General features: G+C 42.8%; 1 protein-coding gene across 4 annotated transcripts in view; it reads right to left on the reverse strand.

The window, feature by feature from the left end:
- The window catches only part of LOC108433052 (receptor tyrosine-protein kinase erbB-4), a 629,333-nt gene that overhangs the window by 104,437 nt on the left and 501,326 nt on the right, over positions 1-23,570 (reverse strand). For all 4 annotated transcript variants that reach the window (XM_017707323.2, XM_037539223.1, XM_037539222.1 and 1 more), the window contains 3 exons: positions 18,548-18,702; positions 13,021-13,065; positions 8,547-8,679 (listed from right to left, as the gene is read on the reverse strand). In XM_017707323.2, coding sequence (XP_017562812.1) covers positions 8,547-8,679; positions 13,021-13,065; positions 18,548-18,702 — 333 coding nt within the window. The remainder of the gene's footprint in view (positions 1-8,546; positions 8,680-13,020; positions 13,066-18,547; positions 18,703-23,570) is intronic.

Raw genomic sequence — 23,570 nt, forward strand, 5'->3', positions numbered from 1 at the left:
GTGGAGCTGATAAAATGGACAATGAGGGCAGAAACAAGGAGGTGGTCATAATGTTATGCCTGATCAGTGTACAGTGCGATGCAGCCGGGCTTCAGCCTGGAACTCTTATAGATGGTTTGAAGGGTCAAACAACCAAGTGATATTAGTGATTTATGACTTTAAAGAGTTATTAATGCAAAAACCTTGAGAGCCTTTTTTAAAAGTATCACATACTGTGGAATTACAGGTGCGTCCAGTTAAGCTCATTTTCCCCAAAATGCCATGTTGGCTTAAGCAATTTTAATGTAGTATTAAAGATCAATTAGTAATAAAAAACTCATTGCCCACCAGATGAGGCCAAGGGCAAGACCAAGGTTGAGCCTATTGTAAAAGTACTGTGTGAACCGCTGCTCTACACGACTATTCAACCAAAGCTTATTTCAAATCCATCTGATGTGGCCAATGACATGAATCAGAAGAGGACAAGCTATCTAGGAAAAGTCAAATTAACCGCAGGGTGCGTAGCCGACTACACGTTTCGTGTAATTAATTAGGTCTTTCTTCGCCATACTGCGACGGGTATTAGAATGGACAAAGTGCCTCAAAAGAATGACAAAAGCCCGAGGCTATCAAAGCCGAGTTGAAATATGAGAGTGAGGCAGAGATAAGGGCTGAGCAGAATGAGAAGTTTCAGGCAGCAGGAGTCAGAGACGGAGAAGGAGAAAAAAAGAAGAAAAAAAGAAAAGAAAAAAGAAGCTTTAGCTGATAAAACCGTGGCGTGTGCAGCGAGAGCGTGGAAACGGGCACGGAAGGGCAGGGCAGGACTCATTGTTCTACCGTTATTGGAAAGGAAAAGAAAAACGAGAGGTGGGGGAAACAGGGAGGAGGAGAGGAGGAAGACAAAGAGCAAAAATAAAATGAAAAAAGACAGGAATGTGAAGAAGGTAGGAAAAAAAGCATGAGATTGAGAAAAAGAGCAGAGAGAGAGAGAGAGAGAGAGAGAGATAGTGGGAGGGCCACAGCGGAGTCCCTGGGCTCATCATGGATGGCTGATTAAAACACAATAGCTGTTCTTCATTTAAATGGAGTTCTAAATCAGGAGCGAGGGAGAGGGGAGGACAGAGGTGCAGAAAAGAGGGAGGGGCTGGAAAAAGAAGGGGAAAAAAGGGCACCGTTGCTGAAGCTGCAGGGAGCTGTCCACTCAATAAGGTGCTGAAACATGGGGAGCTGTCCACCAGAACTGGTGCTGAAATAGTCACCCATGCAACACGTCTCTCTGTAACAGACTCATTTATCTATCTATTATTCATTAAACAACTAATGAAACCAATAAGCCTTTGGTTGTCTATGTTCCGATTGGTTCAAACGTTAACTAATTTACCGTGCACTATCTCTTTCTATAACCGATTAATCTGTCTTTTATTCAATTAATCGACTAATTAAATCATTATGCCTACTGCTGTTTCTTCTTTTTTCATCACTTTGCTTTGACAACACCATGAACATTTAAAAGTTGTGTTTTGAGTGATTTACTAGTTAATTAATTTACTCTGCACTACCAACTGTATAATTCTATAATCGATTAATCTATCCATTGTTCGATTAATCGGCTAATCAAACCACTGTGCCTTCTGCTGTATCTCCTCACTTTGCTTTGACAGCAGCATGAATGTTCAAAAGCTGTGTTCTGAGTGATTCACTCATTAACCCATTTACCTTGCACTACCTACTGTTATTTCTATAATCGATTATTCTGTCTATTATTCGATTAATTGACTAATGAAACTATTAGGCTTACTTCAGTTTTTCCTCACTTTATGCAATCACAACACTGCTACCTTTCAAATGCTGTGCTCCAAATGATTCACCACGTACAGTCATATGCAGAAGTTGTTTATTGTTTACCACCCCAGATAGGTTTGATATTATTTCTTCATTTCTGTAACAGAAACTACACAGAAATGTCCAGCACTGGTGAGCAGGGGGGCAACAAAAGTGCAACTGGATGCATACCATTTACCAACCTCAAGCCTTTAATTGGTGGTCATTTTCTGACCACAAAGCTGCTCTTTTATGGATGTTTTGGGTGGTCAACATCTATGACAGTCATAAGCAAAAGTTTGGGTAACCCTGTCAAATTCCATGTTTTGTAGATATGAGTGAAAAGTTACACATCCTCTACAGGAAACACACTCCTGCATATAATAATGGACAACTGCTGAAAATTTGCTGAATTTCACAAAAGAAAACATACAACGTGGTCTGTGCAAAATGTATGGCACACTGGGGTCAGTCATGGGACTTACAGAAAAAACTTTTTTTCCCCCAATATGTTAAATTACATCAAAATCAAGTGATTATGCTGTGGTCACTTTGGCCTATTCACATTTAGAGAATGGAACTGGAAGGTAGTTAAAAGAGAATGAACTGTTTTCAATAAAAACAACAGAAATTCAAAGAAATCCCATTAGGTTTGTGAGTAAACTGATAAGTATGTGTGTGTGAAGCTCAGAGAATCCCAGATGACCCTGTCCCCTGCAACTTCCTCCAACTCATTCCCAGCGACTCCAAGCCGCTCCCAGGCCAACTCAGAGATATAATCCCTCCAGCGGGTCCTAGGACGACCCCCCGGGGTCTTGTCCCAGTAGGCCGTGGATTAGATGCCCGAACCACCTAGTTGGCTCCTCTCAATGCGGAGGAGTAGTGGCTCTACTCTGAGCTCCTCCCAGATGTCCAAGCTCCTCACTCTATCAAGTAGAGTGTAGCCCACCACCCTACGAAGAAATCTCTTTTCTGCCACTTGTATTCGTGATCTTGTTCTTTCGGTCATTACCCACAGCTCATGACCATAGGTGAGGGTCGGGATGTAGACCGACCAGTAAACAGAGTTTCGCCTTGTGGCTCAGCTCCCTCTTCACTACTACAGTCCGGTACAGTGAGCGCATTACTGCTGCCACCTGTCCCAGCTTGCGGCCAATCTCATCCCTTTTCCCATCACTCGTGAAAAAGACCCAAAGATACTTAAACTCCTCCACCTGGGGCAAGTCCTTTCCCCTTACCTGGAATGGGCATGCCATCCTTTTCCAGGCTAAGACCATGGTCTCAGACTTGGAGGTGCTGATCTGCAAACCAACCGCTTCACACTCAGCTGCAAACTGCTCCAGTGAGCGCTGGAGGCATCCATGTGATTCAGCCAAAAGAACATCATCTGCAAATAGCAGAGACACCAGCCTCTGGTCTCCACACATAATGCCCTTCTGACCCTGGCTATGCCCTGATACTCTGGCAGAGTCCAACACTAACTGTAGACTGGGTTGCCAAACTCCCATGCCCCCTCAACAATCTGTGAGAGGGTAAAAACCTGGTCCATTGTTCCATGGCCAGGATGGAATCCGCATTGTTCCTCCTCAATCTTAGGCTCAACTATCGGTCGAAGTCTCCATTTCCATAGACTTTCCCAGGGAGGCTGAGCAGTGTGATACTCCGATAGTTAGCACACACCCACCGGTCCCCCATTATAAAAATAAGGACCACCACCCCGGTCTGCCAGTCCAAGGGTCCATGCAATTTTGCAGAGGCATGTCAGCCACGACAGCCCCACAATATCCAGAACCTTAAGCATCTCCAAATGAATCTCATTCACCCCCGGTGCCTTGCCACTGAGGAGCTTGCCAAGTACCTCAGTACCTCAGTGACCTCTACCAGGGAAATGTAACGACACACCAGAAGCCTCTGGCCCTGACTCCCGTGAGCGAGGCATGTCTCCTGGATTAAGGAGTTCTTCAAAGTGCTCCTTCCACCGACCAACAATATCCTCATTTGAAGTCAGTTTCTCAACCCTTGCCGAATACAGCTTGGGTGCAGCCACCCCGATCACTCCTGAGTTGCCGGACAGTTGCCCAGAATCTCCTTAAGGCTGAACAAAAGTCTTTTTCCATGGCCTCACCAAACTCCTCCCATGCCCTGGATGTTGCTCCTGCCACCGTTGCGTTGTGGCTGCCACCTTTTTTGCCTGTCGGTACCTATCTGCTGAGTTGGGAGTCCTTCGGGCCACCCAGTCCAGTATTCGCTTGGGCCTACAGGGTCTGACCATCAGTCTTCCCTGCCATCTGATCCAACTCACCACCAGAAGGTGATCAGTTGACAGCTCAGCACCTCTCTTTACCCGAGTGTCCAGAATATATGGTCCCAAGTCAGATGAAATAACAATAAAGGAGCTCTGGTACCATGTAAACTTATGAAAATCCTTTCGAACTTGGTGTTCATTATGGACCATGCCTGGTACAGAAGTCCAATAACAATTCACCATTTGGGTTTAAATCGGGCAGGCTGTTCTTCCCAATCATGCCTCTCCAGGTCTCCCAGTCATTGCCAACGTGAGCAGTGAAGTCTCCTAGTGAGACTATGGAGTCTGTAGGCAGGACCCTTTCCAGAACCCCGCCCACTCGCTCCAAGAAGGCTGAATACTCTGACCTGTTGTTTGCTGCATAAGCACAGACAACAGTCAGAGTTTTCCTCTCTGCAATTTTAATTCACGTTGAGGCGACCCTCTCATCCACTGGGACAAACTCCAACTGCACGGCCACTAGCCAGGGTCTCATGAGTATCTCCACACCCACCCAGCGCCTCTCATCCTGTGCAACCCCTGAGTAGGAGAGGGACCAACACCTATCTAGAAGTTTGGTTCCAGAGCTGACACTGTGGGTGGGGGTGAGCCCAACTATATTTAGTTGGTTCCTCTCAACCTCCTGCACAAGCTCCGGCTCCTTCCCCTCAAGTGAGGTTACATTCCACGCACCAAGAGCCGGTTTCCGCCGCAGGGGCCTAGGCCACCAATGGCCTCCCTGCAATCTCCCACGGTCTATACAGCACTGCACCACTCCCCCGTGTTGGACCTTGCGGGTGGTGGGCCCACATGGTCTCCCAATGTTGCCTCTTCGGGCTGAGCCCGCCTGGGTTACGTGGGCTGCCCGGCCACCAGACACTCACCAAGGAACGATACCCCCAGGCCTTTCTCCAGGGGTAGGTCAAGGTGACCCTCTCCCGGGCAGGATACATGATTGTTTGTGTCCTTTCTGCGTGGAGTTTTTGGATCGAGTTAGTCTGGGTCTTCACTCCAGACCTGTTCGCCCTGGGAGACCCTACCAGGAGCATATTGCTCCTGACGACTTAGCTCTGAAGATCCTTAGAACACACAAGCCCTTCCACCACGACAAGGCCCCGGTCCAGGAATGGATGTGCGTGAATGCCATTCCAAATTTACAAAGGTAGATACACACCATTTATATGCATTTATCCTCCCCTACATCCCTGCACGTAAAGCAGTCTTTTAAATAAACTGCCTGAAAACTGACATTTGCCCTGAATTTTGTTTTTAAAGCTACTCTGAATAAAAGCAGTTCATTGAAATCTTTTACAGATGCAACGTTCAGCTTGGTCCTATTGAAAAACACTTCTCTGAATATTCTGAGCTCTTTCAGACGTCTAGAGATGCCATCAGTGACCTCAGACAGAGACCCTATGCAGTGTTTATGTATTGATGCATTATGTACATGTTAATGGGTTTTCTTTGAATCTGCACACTGCAGTTTGCATTCATTTCTCTGTTGCTTTCCACATAGAGTAGCGCACATCATCACCCGGGCTGCGGCCAAGCAGCTGCAGCACCCATCCACGAGGAGAAGGGGTCAGAACCCACAGGTGCAGCAGCTCAGGATCCATACACAAAACTGTGACTTATGACCTGCACTCCCACACACAAGCGTGCCCTACAAGCTTGGCATGAGAGAGAGATGGAGAGAGGGGTATTAATAGCAAGATTGTGAAAATGCATGAATATGAATTTGGGGATTCAACTGCAATGATTTCTGAATGTGCTTGTGTGTGTGCGTGTGTGTGTGTGTGTATATACGTGTGCGTATTTATGATCTGGACATACTCCCATTTCTGGATGGGTGTGTGTGTGTGTGTGTGTGTGTGTGTGTATACGTGTGCGTGTTTATGATCTGGACATATTCCCACGTCTGGATGGGTGTGTGTATGTGTGTGTGTGTGTGTGTGTGTGTGTGTGTGCGCATGTGTTGAACAGAGTGCTGTGCTTTGTTAGTGTTGTTTCTGGACTGCAGTTCTGGGGAATCCCCTTAAGGCTGTGAGACAGGCAGGGCTGGAGGAGTCCTGACAGGGGAGTGAATGTGTGGTGATTATTGCTCCTCTCACTGCCAGGCTGTGATACAGTGCAGGAGAGCAGGACAGGCTTAGTGCTAATACTGTTGCAACTGAGAGCCACACACTGAGGTCCTCACTGTTACAGTCACCCACCTCTAATCTACAGGTCTTCACAGTGTACTGCAGTGCAGGAAGGTGTAAGAGACACATACTGGCTCATATGGCCAAAAGTCCTAACACAGTACAATTTTACACAGCAGTCCGCCACCCACAAACAGCCAGATGAGAGACTGACCACTGATGAAGGACTAGGGGATGGCCAATGGTACAACTGCACCAGACCCCCTGCTCACCACTGGTGGGCATTTCTAGGTTGGTTCTGTTACGGAAATAAGGAAACCGTTTTGGACATTTTCAGGGTGGTAAACAACCCAAAACACGGGTCACTGTTTTCTATTTGTGTTAAAAGTTATGCCATAGTTCAGACTTACAGTGATTTCTTTTTCTAAAGCACTTATTATAGCTCAGATCACTTGCCCAGCTAACAGATGCCACTCAAACGCTGTTTTGTAGATAATTTGAGTGAAATGTGTGAAACCTCTTTTTCATTTTGATAAGTTACAGCGTTTTAAAAGACTGCAGACTTAAATTACTTTCCCACAAGCATCTTCTCACAGTCTGACACAGCTGATGATGTCATAACATGCTGCAAGCTGATTCGCTGAGCTTAAAGTGTATATTTCAGCCTTTTATGGTTTTATAACCTCATGTTTATTTTTCTTTCTTTCTTTCTATTTTTCTCTAGTTCTTCCTTAATTCTTTAATTAGTTTATTGGCTTCTTTCCTTCATTTTTCCTCTTTTCCTTATTTTTCTTTCTTACTTTCTTTCCATTTGCCTTATATATATATATATACACACACACACACACACACACACACACACATATATAAATATATATATATATATATTTGATTTATTATCTTTGATTCTTCCTTTATCTGTTCCTTTACTGTATGTTTATACAAACAGTATATTTTTCTCACATCATTCAAAGCTGAGCATTATATACACATATTTCTTTATGTTCAATATGTTTTTAGTTCCCTTATTATTACTGTATTACACTGCATTATCAGAGTTGTTGTAGCAGAGAAAGAGAAAAAGAGAGAGAGAAAGAGCAAGTGACAGAGGGAGAGAGAGTGTGAGAGAGAGAGAGACAGAGAGAGAGAGAGAGAGAGAGAGAGAGAGAGAGAGAGAGAGAGAGAGAGAGGGCCACAGCGTGGCCAGAGTGCCTGAGAAAGAGAGAGGTTTCAGCTGCAGAGCCCTCACATCACATCCTCTCTTTACACAGATGAGAACACACTCAGGGCTGGACAGTAAAGTTACAGCACCAGCTTTCCTCTCCCTCCCTCCCTCTCTCTTTCTCTCTCTCTCTCTCACACTTTCTCTCTCTCACTTACACACTCTCTCCCTCTCTCTCTCTCTCTCTCTCTCTCCCACTTATAGACTCTCTCCCTCTCTCTCTCTCTAATTCTGTCCAGCTCTATCTCTCCATCTCTTGTAGCCTGAGGGTGCTGACACTTCTGGCTCTCTCAGCACTTCAGACCCGACATGACAGAGCAAAGAGTGGCAGAGAGAAAGAGTGTGTGAGAGAGAGAGAGTGAGCGGGAGAGAGAGAGCGAGAGAGAGAGCGAGAGAGAGAGAGATCGAGCAAGCGAGCGAGAGAGAGAGAGCAGAGAGCAGAGAGAGAGAGAGAGAGAGAGAGAGAGAGAGAGGGAGAGAGAGAGAGAGAGTTTTCATGTTGTTGCAGTTCTCTGTGGCTCTCTGATCTCTGGACTGGCTCTAATGAAGCCTTTGCTGGTTTAGGGGCTGTAATGAGCAGTGGGATCGGTGGCTAAGCAGGAAGTGATTAGGAAGGGCTACCACAGTGGAACCAACAGACGGAGAGAGAGAGAGAAAGAAAGAGAGAGAGAGAGAGAGAGAGATAGAGAAAGAAAGAAAGAGAGAGAGAGAGAGAGAGAGAGAGAGAGAGAGAAAGAAAGAGAGAGAGAGGGAGGGCCACAGCGGAGTCCCTGGGAGAGAGAGAAGTTCTTGTTTATGATCTTTCAAAAACCGATGATTGTAAATGATTATAATTGTAATTTAGAATTCAATGTGCTTTTAGTGATGATTTGGTGCTTATCTGACTAAATATGTTCCTGCAAGGACTTACTGAAAGGAGAAGGAGAGAGAGAGAGAGGAGGGGGGGGTGAGAGAGAGAGAGAGAGAGAGAGAGAAGGGGAGAGAAGGAGAGAGAGAGACAGAGAGAGAGAGAGAGAGAAGGAGAGAGAGAGAGACAGAGAGAGAGAGAGAGAGAGAGAAGGAGAGAGATAGAGAGAGAGAGAAGGAGAGACTGTCTTACCTCTGTCTCTAGGAAGCGTCTGAGTGCTCTTTTCTTTTTGATGCTTTTCCGTCTCACTGATACGGCCACGCCCAGCACTACGATCACCACAACAAATAACCCTCCAATAACACCCGCTGCAATCAAAGGAGTCCTGGGAGACAGAGAGAGAGAGAGAGAGAGAGAGAGAGAGAGAAGGAGAGAGAAGGAGAGAGAGAGAGACAGAGAGAGAGATAGAGAGAGAGAGAGGGAGAGACAGAGACAGAAGGATAGAGAAAGAGAGAGAGAGAGGAGAGAGAAGGAGAGAGAGAGAGACAGAGAGAGAGAGATAGAGAAAGAGAGGGAGAGACAGAAGGATAGAGAAAGAGAGAGAGAGAAAGAGAGAGAGAGAAAGAGAGAGAGAGAGAGAGAAAGAGAGAGAGAGAGAGAGAGAGAGAGAGAGAGAGAGAGAGAGAGAGAGAGAGAAAAAATTAGGAATGATCTATGACAATTTCTCATTGCAGACTAAACGTATCAGGAAACCAGCTGGAGTGATTCTGAATGCAAATAAGTCTGTTTGTCTCCAAACTATCGATGTCCATCTTAAATCTTTTTTTTTGCCTTTCTGTTAGCTACAAGCTAGGTGAGATTGTTTTCTGTGTTTCAGGGTTAAAGGATGAATTAGCAGTTATAGGCCACATTAATTCCAGCATTTAAGATCATCAGCAGAGCTTTATTTTACTGCAAAGGAGGATTCTTTTATTTTTACCTAAACATCTAATCCTGCTGTGGAGCCACAACAGGGCAGTAACCACATCTTCCACTCCAATAACTCTGCTGAAGACCACACTACTACACAAGAGAATAGGTGGCGCTACACTGACATAAGCTTGATGAATTCTGGACTGATTTTACAGCTTAGGTTCCACATTTAGCCTGTCTGGACTGCAGAGTGGACAGTACAGTTTGAAAGACATACAGCACGAAAGAGCAAGATGCTTGTTTGAGACGAATGACTGGAGAAATTTGACTCTGAAACAACATTGAGCCAGAGAAGCTGCTGTGTGCTGATGTATAAACACTACAGGTTTATCTGCAGACTGTTCAGCTCTGTTTTTAACTTCTACACAATAAATATATTTTACATTTACTTATGTTGCTGTACATGCTTCTCATTACTAGTCATATAAAAGTAAATCCCAAATACACACAGTAAATAAACAAAACATAAGTGTCTAATAAATATAATCCAACAAGTAACAGCAAGTAAACAAGTAACAATCAAGCTGTATGTGTTTTATTTGTCACACAGAACATCAATTTTACCAAAATAAAATACTTTAAAAATGTAACTCTATACATAAACAGGACTTATATGTGAGTTAGGTTAGAGTTACAGTTAGTATCAGTATTAGTACTCAGTATTGACTTAAGGTTAAGGTATCGGTATTGGTATCAGAAGAAAAAAGTTGTTTTGATGCATCTCTAGTTTGCATTATATAGTTTGCACAGTTAGCCAATTAGCTCTATAAAGTTTGCAAAGGGAAGTACATTCCTGTTGAAAAATCCACTTAAATGATTTGGGCTGTATGTTTGGGGTCACTGTCTTATTGAAAAGTCCATCTTCGCCCCTTTCTGGGCCAAATAACTGCTCCTCAAATATGTCCTGGCTCATGGATACATTCATGTTTCCTCCAGTGACATGTAAGCCCCGAGTACCATAAGCAGAGAAGCTGCAGCATATAATGATACTCCCACCACCACGCTTCACTGTTGTGAAGATCCTGTAATATACATACCACTTTTTGCTCCAAACATGACAAACTGAACTGTCCAAAACAGTAGCAGATATAAAGAGCTGTGAAAAAAGTCAGAGACCACCCATAATTTCTTTACTTTCTAGTCAAAACTCCCATTAAGTACAAGTTACTCACTTTTCAGGATGTTTGAAGAGATTAGATATGAGATAATTCACTTGGATAAAGAAGAAGAAAGTCACACGAAAAAAACAGGAGTTTCCAGAACTGGAGATCAGTAAATGATTAAAATCTACAGAGAAAGTGGAACAACTAATAACCATGCAAGACGTGGTAGACACCAAAACTGTCCCCATCAGATAAACAGCATTTAAAGCTTCCATCATTGAGAGAGGAGAACATCCAGCTGTTTCAGATCTGAAAACATCCACAGGTGTTTCTGTCTATCCTTCCACTGTGAGAAGACCACTCAGCGCTGTGGGTCTGAAAGGATGTGTAGCTGTTCAAGAGGAACCTCACTGAGAAAAGGAGATGGACACACCAAACAAAGAAGCTGGACAATGTGGACCAAACCAGAGTCCAGACCCCAACATCTATAAACTCCAGAAATGACTAAATCAACTTCTAAGACTGGACTTTGGAGGTGTTTTTCTTAGGAAAACAGAAAGTTAGTGGAAGCTGTAATAATAAAAAATGATAGTATGTTTATATATATGTGCATATGCTCCCTGCTTTTTTCCTGATACTGACAAATGAATAAATCATGCTAAATGTCAGTTTTGAGTGGAAATTAAACAAATGAAAGGTGGTCTCTGACTTTTTCACAGCACTGTAGGTGGAGATATGCCACCTGATACAGCAGCAGTATCATTTACACATATATCTGAGTCTTTCCGGCAGTCTAGCTTTCCATAAGTATGTTTGCTTCACTGCTCATTTCAGCCCCGTACCTACAGAGTAATACCACCGAGTATTTGGAACAGCAAATCCATTTGCTCACAGCAGTTAGTAGCGTTTTGTTCTTTTCCCCCGCGAGAACAAAAGAAAGTGCTATCAATTTATCTCAAACACACACACACACACACACCCCTACACTGTGCCCTCACGGCAAGACATTAATCACAAGTGTGGCCTAGTCACTGTATAACTCTCCCTCTCTAACCAATCTTCTCTCTCGCTACCTCTTTCTCCTCTATATCCTTCTTTTCTTTCTCTCCCCTTTCACTCTTACACTTTCTCTCACTTTCTCACTCCTTCCCACATTATAGCTAATGCCAGTCATTCCTTTTCTCTTATCCTCCATCTGTCACTCTCTCTTTCTTTCTCTCTCACTTGCTCATTCTCTCTTCTCTCTTCTCTCCCTACCTCTCACTCTTTATTCTCCTTATGCTTCTCTTCCTTTTTTTCTCCTTATGCTCCTTTCTCTCTTACCCTTGCTCCTCCTCTCTTTCTTTCTCTCCTTTCTTCTTTTTATACAAGTGTTTTTAGAGCATGGCAGATATAGTGGAGAAGCAGACCCCCAGTGACTCGCTCTAGTGGCTTCTACGGGAGCTCATGGCTTATGGGGCTCGGCTGTTTGTCAGGGAGAATAGATCCCGAGCGCTGTCCGTGAGATTAAAGGAGGCGAGCACCAGGAGCATTAGGTGTGGCTCTGAATGACGTGGAGGCGGTGGCCCAAAGATTGCGCATGAGGGCGGTAAGGGTCACTGTGCAGTTGCTCCACAGGTTTCAAGAGGTATTGACTGATGAAGACCGGATTCTGTCGAAGGGATGGATGCCGGGGACTGGTGGGACGGCGAAGAGGGGATCCCTTTCCGTGTCTCTGGGCCAGCACCAATTTGACCATTTTAGGCACACAGGGCCCTCTTATAGTGCTGGATGGGCTGAAAGACATGCGGATTGTCTGTTTTCATGCCAAGGCCTTATATAAGAAGTGTGTGAAGGTGCTTCTCCAGGCTATCCCTGGAGGGCCTTGGCAGTGAGGTCAAACCAGCATGGAGAGCACTTTACAAAGAACCACTGACGAGTCAGCGGGATATTTACAGTGGAGAGTTTTGCATGGTATAGTTGCTGTTAATGCCTTTGTGTCCATTTTAAACCCTGCAGTGACCTCCGAGTGCCCTTTTTGTTTTAAAAGGGAAACTTTTTCATTGGTTTAAAAACAATGCAACACATATCATTGAAAGCATTGTTTGAGATTTTAACCTCACTTTTACTTGTTTTAGTGAATTTTTTACCACAGAAGTCTTCATTTTGGGTTTTACAAACTACCAGAAGAAGCAGAAAAAGTGTGATTTGATTAATTTTATTTTGGGTCAATCCAAGCTGGCAATTTATTTTATCAGAAAGAAAAAAACTGGACGTTTACTTTTGTTGTCTTCATTTTTTTAAAGTGGCTTTCTTTTACCTTTGACCCAATGGTGTGAATAAAATTTGGTTAAAACTCAAAAATTCCTTTCTTCCTCTCCCTCTCTCTCTCTTTCTCTCTTTGTCCAACCATATCCCTCTTTTCTCTTCTTAAGTCTCCTTCCTCTTAGTCTCGCTCGTCTTTTTTCTCCTTTCTCTTTCCTCTTCACTCTCATTTGCTCACTCTTTCCAAAAACTTAGCTAATCAGTCATTCTCTTTTCTCTTATCCTCCATCTCTCTGACTCTCGCTCTCATCTCTCTCTCTGTCTATTTCTCTGTGTCTCTTTCACCATCTCTCTCTCTTTCTCCAAATACATACATATATGAAGAAGTAAAGGGTTTGTGTTGTTACCTGTCAATCATGCCGATACAGTCCTGAAGTCTGGGGCCTGTACATCTGAAACATACAAAAACAAATAAACAATGAAGAAACAAATAAATACCTGGTCAAGTTGTTCACCTGGTTCTAGAATCACAGAACCAACCTGTTCATCAGTATTAATATAGAGTCATATGCAAAAGTCTGAGCACCCTGTTGAAATGTCATGTAATGTTAATGCTTTGTTGGTTGTCTGAGTGTAAATAAGTGGACATGTCGTCTTCAGAGAACACATTTCAGCAAATTTTAATACACCATTACTGATTATATACTGAATTTAACATGTTTAGCATAGCAAATAAACAGTGATTGTGTATTAAAATGTATTTTAACAGTATCAAATTTAAAGTGTGTTCTCTTATTTTCACTCAGAAAATCAAGAAAGGAAGAAAGAAAGAAAGAAAGAAAGAAAAGAAAGAAAAAAGGAAGTGAGAGAAAGAGTAAAGAGCAGCAAAGAAAGAAAGAAAAAGAAAGAGAGAGAAAGGGAGAGGGAAAGAGGAAGAGGGAGAGAATTAGTTAAAAAGTAAGGTGAGAGAGGAGGAAAGAAAGAAGAGACAGAAAAAGGAAGTGAGAAGAAGAAGGGGACAGAGTAAGAAATGAGAAAGAAAGAAAGAAAATGAGAAAAAGAAAGGTAAGTGAGAAAAAGAAAGGGATAGAATAAGGGATGAGAAAAAGAAAGAAAGAAAGAAAGAAAGAAAGAAAGAAAGAAAGGAAGAAAAAGAAAGAAAGGAAAAATGAGGAGAACCAGAAGCTTTGAGGAAAACTGTAGTAAAAACATTTTGTTTACTTCCACCTATTCCCCTCGTCCATGTGATAACACCCTCTATCCCCCCATCTGTCCTGTACACTTTCACAGTCAGTCCATTCTCAGGCCCATAGGAACGCGGCGTTTCCCCTCCACACACGTCCACATGTCTCAGCGCTCCAGTGAGCTGGTGAAGGAGACACTGCGGATCTTTTGATGATGCATTAAGCCTCGTTCTTTTAATCATCTCTCCGTCTTTCTCCCACACTTCCAGCCTTTCTCTTCTCCTCTACTCCAGATCAAAGGCCTCGGGCCACTCGTCAAACTGATACAGCGTTCTGGCCCGTCAGCCGACACCCCGCTGGAGCCGCACAGATGAAGGGCATGTGTGGAGCGCCGGCCGCTGGAGGAACTTTGATGTTTGAGAACCAGAGAGTTTGGGAGAAGAGGCTGGAGGTACAAATCACTGACCTCAGACGAGTTGATTAAATCATAATTCTTTAGGAATCTATTCGGAGCATTGTGAAAACTTAAATTACAATACAATTTAATTTGATTTGATTCAATTCAGATTCTTAAGGAAACAACTCAACACAAGATGAAGTCTCAGATTTCATCACAACTCCATTTATAAGCTTCCCGGACAAAAGTGCTGTTTAAAGTGGTAGTAACTTGCATAAGTATGATCGGGCTATAAATACCTGCTGAGTGTACAACAGGATTCATAGATTGAGAAAAGGTGGTACACTGCTCATTCAGTGTGTGGAAAATAGGTTGCAAAGCAGATATTAATGATTGGCAAAAAACAGTGATTGTATGTGGCCATGTCAAAGGCCACAGTGTGAAGGAAGTAGCTGCATTAGCAGGTGTATCGAAGCGTACGGTTATAAGGGTCGACCAGCAGTGGCAAAAAACACAGTTTGGGGATAGAGAATTGTGGCCGAAAGATGAAACTGATGGACAGGGACTGCCAGCATGTTTCACAGCTTGTGAATAAAAATCGCATCACTTTCAGAGAAGAACTGCTTCTAGAAGTCAATGCAGGTTCTTCACAACCAATTTCTGAAAGAACATTCTGCAGGGAACTGCATACCATGAACACATGAAGCATTCAAGAGGCCTTTGCTCACTTCTGCTCACTTTGTGGGCAAAGAGAGAGAAAAAAACTGGACTGTTCATGACTGGAAACGTTATCTGGCCAGATGAATCTTGTTTCTTCCTGTGTGTGACTGATGCTCAGTGCCATGCTCATTATTGACATCAGGAAGTCTTCAATGTGGATTGTGTGCAAGGTGTAGTTCAACCTAAAGGAGCTCTGTGATGTTCAGGGGGTGTTTTAATTATGTGGAAGTGGGTCGTTTGGTTGAGGTGACAGTATCTTTGAACAATAGTGCTGACATTGAGCTGCTAGACAACCAGGCTTTGCCTTTTGCTCATCATCTTACCAAGGAACAAAACATGTTTATATTCCAAGATGACGTTTCTTGTGTTCACAGGGCTGCATATGTGACTGGCATGATGAACATTTAGGTGGATCCACACACCTGGACTGGCCCACAAAATCCTCAGATTTGAATCCTCTTTACTATGTGTGGAACTACCTGGAACAACGAGTAAAAATCCATGGCATCCACAAAATATGGCCAAACTGCATAATTCTTTGATGCAAATGTGGCTGAACACTGATGCCACCTACATCCAGAAACTTGTCCAGTCCAAGCAAAATCGAATCGCAGCTGTTTTTTGTGCTCATGGAGGTATTACACATTAACAGGTATGTTGTAGTCACAGGTGACTCATTTCTTGTCCATTGAGCATATTTATTATTTTCATTGATAAAATTTTCAGTCAATGTGTCATGAAATCTCAAATTTCACCACGCTTCCTCTTGATTTGATTATAGTTCTTTACAAATCAATTCAGAATTCATTGCCACATTTTATAATGGTTCGATTATACTGAACTACAGGTCTTTGGAAAATGATTATATTATAAAGTCTCAAATTTCACCACATTTATGGTTTTTAGAAAGGATTTTGATGCATCATGCAATTTCAAATTTTATAAATATTTCATTCAATTTTTACAATTCAAAATAATTCCAAAAAGTACAGTGAGTATGAAAACTCATGCACTCATGCAACTCCAGACCATTATGCTACCACCATCATGCCTGACTGTAGGCAAGAGACAGTTGTCTTGGTACTTCTCACCAGGGTGCCGCCACACATGCTGGACACCATCTGAGCCAAACAAGTTTATCTTGGTCTCGTCAGACCACAGGACATGGTTCCAGTTATCCATGTTCTTGGACTGCTTGTCTTCAGCAAACTGTGAGCTTTCTTGTGTGTCAACTTCAGAAGAGGCTTCCATCCGGGACGATGGCCATGCAGACAGAGTTGATGCGTTACGGCATATGGTCTGAGCACTGACAGGCTGACTTCACACTTCTTCAACCTCTGCAGCGATGCTGGCAGCACTCATGTGTCTATTTTTGGAAGCCAACCTCTGGATATGACTCTGAACCTCTATAGTCGACCCTCACAAGGCCTGTTCTGAGTGGAACCTGTCCTGGAAAACCGCTGTATGGCCTTGGCCACCGTGCTCAGTTTCAGGGTGTTTGCACTCTTATAGCCTAGGCTGTCTTTGTGGAGAGCAACAATTCTATTTCTCACATCCTCAGAGAGTTCTTTGCACTGAGCTGTCATGTTGAATATCCAGTGCCCAGTATGAGTGAATTGTACCAAAAAACATCAAATTTAACAGCCCTGCTCCCCATTCACACCTGGAACCTTGTAACTCTAACGAGTCACATGACACCAGGGAGGGACAACGACACAGTTGGGCACAATTTGGACTCGTTCAGTGTGAGGTGGACTCGCTTGTGTTGCCAGCAATTTAGACATTAACGGTTGTGTGTTGAGTTCTTTTCAGAGGACAGTAAATCTATATGGCTAAACAAGCTGTACATGGACTACTTTAAGTATATTCAAGTTAAATTTCTATAGTGTTTGCAGAAATGTGAGGGTGGAGACTGCAGTTTGGTCCTGTTTCACTCTGTCAGAAATGCTGCTCAGTGGCTCCTAAAACCACCAGTGAAGCAGCTTTTTCCCTTTTGCCAAATGTAATTCACTCTAACAGGGTAACATATGGTTTCTCGCTCAGTTCTCCTGGACCGACTATGTTGTTGCTTCTGTTAGTAAACTCAGAGATTGTTCTAGATCGGCCCATCTGTTAGTAAACTCAGAGTGCATTAACTTAGAGTTCATCCAGGGCTGAACTGAGCTTCATCTGTTAGCACTGTGAAGAGCTCATCCTGTTGTGTGCCCTACAAACCAGAAACTTAAGCATATTCAAGTATATTCAACAGGCCTATAGGTAATTTCACTTTACTGAGCAATCACCAGTCTATGTCCATCTTATTAAACTCTGTTTCATGGCTACATCTGTTGTACATATTGTACAATTCTACAGAAATAGTCTCTAGAGTGAGACTTTCTGGTTTAAAGACTAGGAAAATTCCTTTCTGATGATGTATCTTGAAAGTGGGAGGAATTTCAGAAAATGCTTTCACAAATGCGTTGAGGAGGAATTTTGTGGTTGGCCTGGATTAACATTTTTAATTTTTAGCTGGTAAATGCTGACAGAAGCCAGATTGCCAACATCATTGCTAGGAAACCAAATATTTTCTTGCAGTCATTAAACTGTGGTCTCCAAATCATTATCACAGCGGAGAGAACTGACTACTCGAACGTCAGAAATGAGTCAGATAATTGATGATGACAAGCTAAAAGCTAAAGTAAGCCATGTTAACTGGCTATTCAGTAAGAAAGAGATAGCGAGGAGAAAGAAAGAGGAAGAAGGGGGCAGAGAGAGGAGGAAGAAAGAATAAAAAGAGAGAGAGAGACAGACAGCACAAGAGGGACAGAGAGAGAGAGAGAGAGAGAGAGAGAGAAGAGGTAAAGGGTAATGTGACAGAGAAGCAAAGAAAGAAAAAGGAGGAAAGAAAAGGAAAGGATAGAGTAATGAACAAGAAAGAAAGGATGAAAAAGGAGGAAACCCTGAAGCTTTGAGGAAAACCTGAAAATTTAGTCAAAACAATAAAAATGAAGAGAAGAGAAGAAGAGCAGAAAAGAAGAGAAGATGTAATGAATACAGTAAGCAAGAATGAGAAAGAAAGAAAGAAAGAAAGAAAGAAAGAAAGAAAGAAAGAAAGAAAGAAATACACACTGTGTGTAGAACTCGAATATAAAATGTCTGGTTTGAATTGAGGAAATTGAACTGGTTTTTAAAGGCATTTAAAGTGTGATGTGTTCACTGTGAAAAGGTAATGGAAAAGAAAGAAAAGAGCCTCACTTCGACAACCATAACACAGCTTTCTAAAACCGTTTAAATCACCAGGGCTCAGCAGCAGGTCCAAAGCTTTATTACACCCTTCTATAACCTAAGAATAGCTCAGCCAGTTTGCACTGAAGTCCCTGTAGTTACTGAGTAATAAGCCTTCGTATGTAATGAGCCTGGAATTTTAAGGGGTTAAACACCTAGAAGTACAATAAGAGCTTCAACAATAAACTCAAATAAAGTAGTCTAGTTTGTTGTAGTGGACAGTGAATCTACAGTACAGCACGAAATGCTCATCAGAGATTAGAATAGAGAGACGACACACTGAAGAAAAGGGAAACTGAACGCTAATGATGATGTCGGTATAGTACAGAAGGCCAGGCAGGGGTCCGAAACAGACACACACATACGTACCCCTGTGTGCAGTTGATATGGCAGGGGTGGCACTCGTTATTGGCCTCTGCATATTTGAAGATGAAGCTGTTGGCTCCCTGAAGACCATCAGGACATTTCTCCACACAGTTGGGACCATCCTTAAAGTGCAGACACTTCACACAGTGATCAGGACCCTGAGAGAGAAGGAGAGAGAGAGAGAGAGAGAGAGAGAGAGAGAGAGAGAAGGAGAGAGATAGAGAGAGAAAGGGAGAGACAGAGAGAGAGAGAAGGAGAGAGGGAAGGAGAGAGAGAGAGAGAGAGAGAGAGAGAGGGAGAGAGAGAGAGAGAGAGAGAAGCAATGAAGACACATAAAACACCAGCAACCAGGCCAGGGATAATAACCATCCCTCACTGCCCACACAATGACCATAACAATGAGGCCGTGTGGATTTATAGTTGTAATATAGGCGGGGGGTGGGGGAGGGGTTGTTTCTGTGAGGGGATGAGGGGACACACAGAGTTAGGCTGGATATCAATAACAGCACTGTTACCACAACCTTATCAACGCTGCAGGACAAGCTACAACTCACGGACAAGCCACCTCTACACTCCCCTCTCCGCAGTAACACGGCCTTCACACATGCACTGAGGACACCCGCAGCAGAGGTCACTCACAGCAAATACACTTTCATAGACTGACATATCTGTATTCATTTTTCATTCAGAATAATCACTCATTTACATAATCGACGATGCTTAATTTTGCTGTCGTTGGAATGAAACGTCATATCTCCAAAATGGTAACGTTACAAGAGAAGGAAAAAACATGATTTAATTTTAATGTGAGTCAATGGAACCAGACTTTTTCAAATTGTGTCAAGAAAACGATAAAAATAGAAAAACAAGGTTTTCTTCCGACAGCAGCGATTTACTTCTGTATCTTTAACTTTCCAGTATAAAGTGGAGTTGATCTGAGTGGAGTGAGTGATTTAAAAAAGGGACTGATTTCATAAAATTAGTTTTTGTTCTTGAAAACTGATTTTTATTTCAACTGAGAGATAATTGAGTCAATTAAGCCATGGCCATGACTTAATAAGACGGGGGAACAAGATAATTAGGTCGTGGCCACTACTTACTAAGGCATGGGAACTAAATCCTAATGCTAGCTCACAATTTAGCAAGGCATGCGAACGAGATAATTAAGTTGTGTCTGCGACTAGTAAGGTGTGGGAATTAGATAATTAAGCCATGGCCACGACTTAGTAAGGTGTGGAAATGAGATAATTAGGTCAACGACATGACTTAGTAAGGCATGGGAACGAGACCCTAATTTGAGCCTACGACTTACTAATTTGTGAGAATGAGATAATTAAGCCTTGACCACAACTTAAGAAGGAATGATCTCATTCCCATGCCTTACTAAGTCGTTGCCATGCATTAGGATCCCGTTCTCACATGTTAATACGGCATGGCCACACATTATTTCATTATGTATCCGGGATGTGACCAGCAGGGCTCCATATATTGTAAAAATTTTCATAACACACATTTTTATCTGTACTCTGACTTTTAAAACATGACTTTTTCATTTTAAAGGTCTGTTATTTTTATACTTTTTTGGCTCTGAAAAATGCAAAATGCCAGCAGTAACATTCTCAACAAACAGGCTTTATGTGAGCAGATCAGATGATTAAACACATGAAGAACACATGAGGGTACAGAACAGCCTGGATTTAAAAAGAACAGACCTGAATCATTGCGTCAGTGGAAACCCTCTCAATAGATGATTCATATTCGACTTTTCTTTGACCTCCAGTTTCAAAAATAGCAGATATGAAGCTTATGCCTGTGATTACCTACCAAACAGGTAGAAAAAGGAACAAGGTAGCTTTTTAACCTCAGTCATTTTGAAAATGACATGAAAATGAATATTTGTGTGACCTTCACGTCTTTGATTATTACAAGTTACTCTCGGAAGTCTTTTATTGCTTGTGTTTCCACCTTTACATGCATAAAACACCATTTACACGCTGAATAAATCTGAAAAGATCAGCTGCAAAAACACATCTGCCTTTTCAAAACATCTACCAAGGTGTGAAAATGTACCTTAAACCATGAAATGCTGCAGATTACTAAAGCAGAAAATCTTAACTAAACCTGAAATCTTTGTTGGACCTCATATAGATACTGACACAATTGTAACCTTAACTCACTGAAAGATTCAATTTCTTAATTAACAGCATCACCAGTTATTTTCCACTAACTCTATACAGAAAGCCCTGATGTCTCTTTATGTCCCTATTAGCGACTGTGCACTGCAAAGCAAAGCACAACACTTCTGTTATCAGTTATTTGCAATAAAGTCAAGCATTGAGACAAAGACCATTAAACTAGCAACACTCTAGAAAGCACCTGGGATACTACAGCAACAACCTAGAAGCCACCTGGGGTACCATAGCAACCACCTAAAATACCATAGTAACTGCCTGGCAACACTTGAGCAACCACTAGGAAATTGCTTGAGTTGCACAATACTTTCTTCTTTCCTTCATTCATTCATTCATTCATTCCTTTCTTCCTTCATTCATTCCTTTCTTCCTTCATTTATTCCTTCCTTCTTTCATTCATCCCTCCCATCATTCCTTCCTTCCTTCATCCAATTATTCTCTCCTTTCTTCCTTCCCTCTTTCCTTATTTCATTTAATCATTCCTTCCTTCACTAATTCATTCCTTCCTTTCTTACTTCCTTCATTCCTTTATTCATTCACTCATTCCTTCTTTCCTTCCTTCCATCCTTCCTTCTTTCTTTCATTCATTTATTCATTCCTTCCTTTCTTACTTCCTTCATTCCTTTATTCATTCACTCATTCCTTCTTTCCTTCCTTCCTTCTTTCTTTCATTCCTTTATTCATTCACTCATTCCTTCTTTCCTTCCTTCTTTCTTTCATTCATTTATTCATTCCTTCTTTACTTCCATCCTTCATTCCTTTCTTCCTTCATCCCTATCTTCGCCATCCTATTGCCTGTGGGCCACGTCAGACCTGCATCACAATCCTGTCTTGCCTGTAAACTTATTTTAACTTTTCATTCATCCATCCATCCATTTTCTAAGCCGCTTCTCCCTGAGGGTCGCGGGGGGGTGCTGGAGCCTATCCCAGCGGTCATTGGGCGAAAGGTAGGATACCTGTGGACAGGTCGCCAGTCCATCGCAGGGCAGACAGACAGACAGACACAGACAGTCACTCACACCTAGGGGCAATTTAGCATGTCCAACTGGCCTGACTGCATGTCTTTGGACTGTGGGAGGAAACCGGAGAACCCGGAGGAAACCCACACAGACACGGGGAGAACATGCAAACTCCACACAGAGAGGACCCTGGTCTCCTGGCCGGGGAATCTAACCTAATCTAACCTTTTAGCCTATTTTACAATGTACAACGTAATGTGTGCTTCAGTACAGTGGCAGAAAAGATGCCAGGTGTCTAGTTCAAACAAATACAGGTTAAAGTAAACTACCTCCTGCGGACATTAAAGGAGGTTTATCAGTTATCTGTAGACAACGTACCGCCTATATTTTGCAGTTTCAATGTTGGCATAATTTGAATAAGGGCCAGTTCGGCTCAGCAGCAGTTAATTAAAAATGAGATAAGAACAGGTCATGCAGAGATTTAAGAGACTATTTTAGTTGTTGGGTTTGTCACCTCAGCTCCAGCCCTATATCAGTGGTCAATTAATGACCACAGAGCTGCTCATGGTTGGATACATTTGGGTGCTGAACCACTCTTAACCTAGCAGTCACACTCACATGTGTAAAAAACCCCAACAACACAGCTGTGTCTGATACACGTGCCAGCTCCAAACACACTACCATGTCGCTGTCAACAGCCTAGAACTGTACACCTCTATAGTGGACTCATGAAGTGGTCACTGTGTGGGGAGTACATGTTTCTAATAAAGTGTGTGGTGGGTTTAGATCCATGGGGCTGCGAAGAATGAAAGAACATTCCTTCCCATCCACATTCCCAGCCACACAGCTCAGATGGAGTGCTCCTCCAAGGCTGGTTCAGCTAGCAGGTACCATCAATCTCCTCTTTAATGGATCTGTTGCTCAGGCCACCTGCTGCACTCATCCACTCTCTTCTCTCCTCAAAGACAAATCTGTTTGGATTTTACCATCTATCAGAGTAGCAGACATTTTTTTAAGCCGCTTAATTGTTTCTGCAGTCCTCCGTTTGTGTCACAGTTGGATTCAATAGCCTTAAATCTGCAGTTGTGTAAGAACGAGCTCTAAACTCCTGACCCCTGTGTGATTCAGCCCTCGTTGTGGTGCTGCTGTTCGGTCTCATTTATTCATCTCTGCTGCTCCCCATTATCCATTGTGCTTGAGTTTAGCAGCGCAGAGGAACAAGCTTCACCAGGATGACAGGTAAGATCCATCAACCTGCAGACCTGGAGAAACCCGCAGCAGCTTCTGACCTGCGGCTTCAAGGCAGGCTGTGCCTTTAGATTTGCGCCCACTGACATCTTGCATAAGATGTGTGCTGTTAAATGTATTGACAGGGTGGCTTGTTCAATATGTTGACACTGTCACATTTCTTGTTATGCAACCATCAGTTCTGACCACACACACTCTGAAAAAGCATCCACCTGCGTCATGACATCTGACGAGCAGCATCTTTATTTTCTGACCATCAGGTGCTAAGAAGCGAATGCTTGCTTTATTCTAAGTTAGTCAAACCACTTTTCTGGAAAAAGAACCTGAAATTAGTTGGACAAGAAGGCATACTGTAAAATTATTCTGGAAATTTACAGCAATTTATGGTAATATTCGTCTACATTAATGGCACAATGAGTCATTGTCCATTTGGTGTGGGAAATCAGTTGGGACTTCAGGGTCTTTTGCTTTGTATTCCCTGCTGAAGAAAAGAGCAGAGATCAGCACATGTTCTATGCTACAGTAAGCTGTTCTAAGCTGGTCTAGTGCTGGTTTGGTGCTGCTTTATCTGGTCACCCAGTGGGGTCATGCTGGTTGACCAGCATTCAACACACTACATACGCTGGG

The sequence above is a fragment of the Pygocentrus nattereri genome, chromosome 6 (assembly GCF_015220715.1).
Source record: "Pygocentrus nattereri isolate fPygNat1 chromosome 6, fPygNat1.pri, whole genome shotgun sequence".
NCBI classification, from domain to species: Eukaryota; Metazoa; Chordata; class Actinopteri; order Characiformes; family Serrasalmidae; genus Pygocentrus; species Pygocentrus nattereri.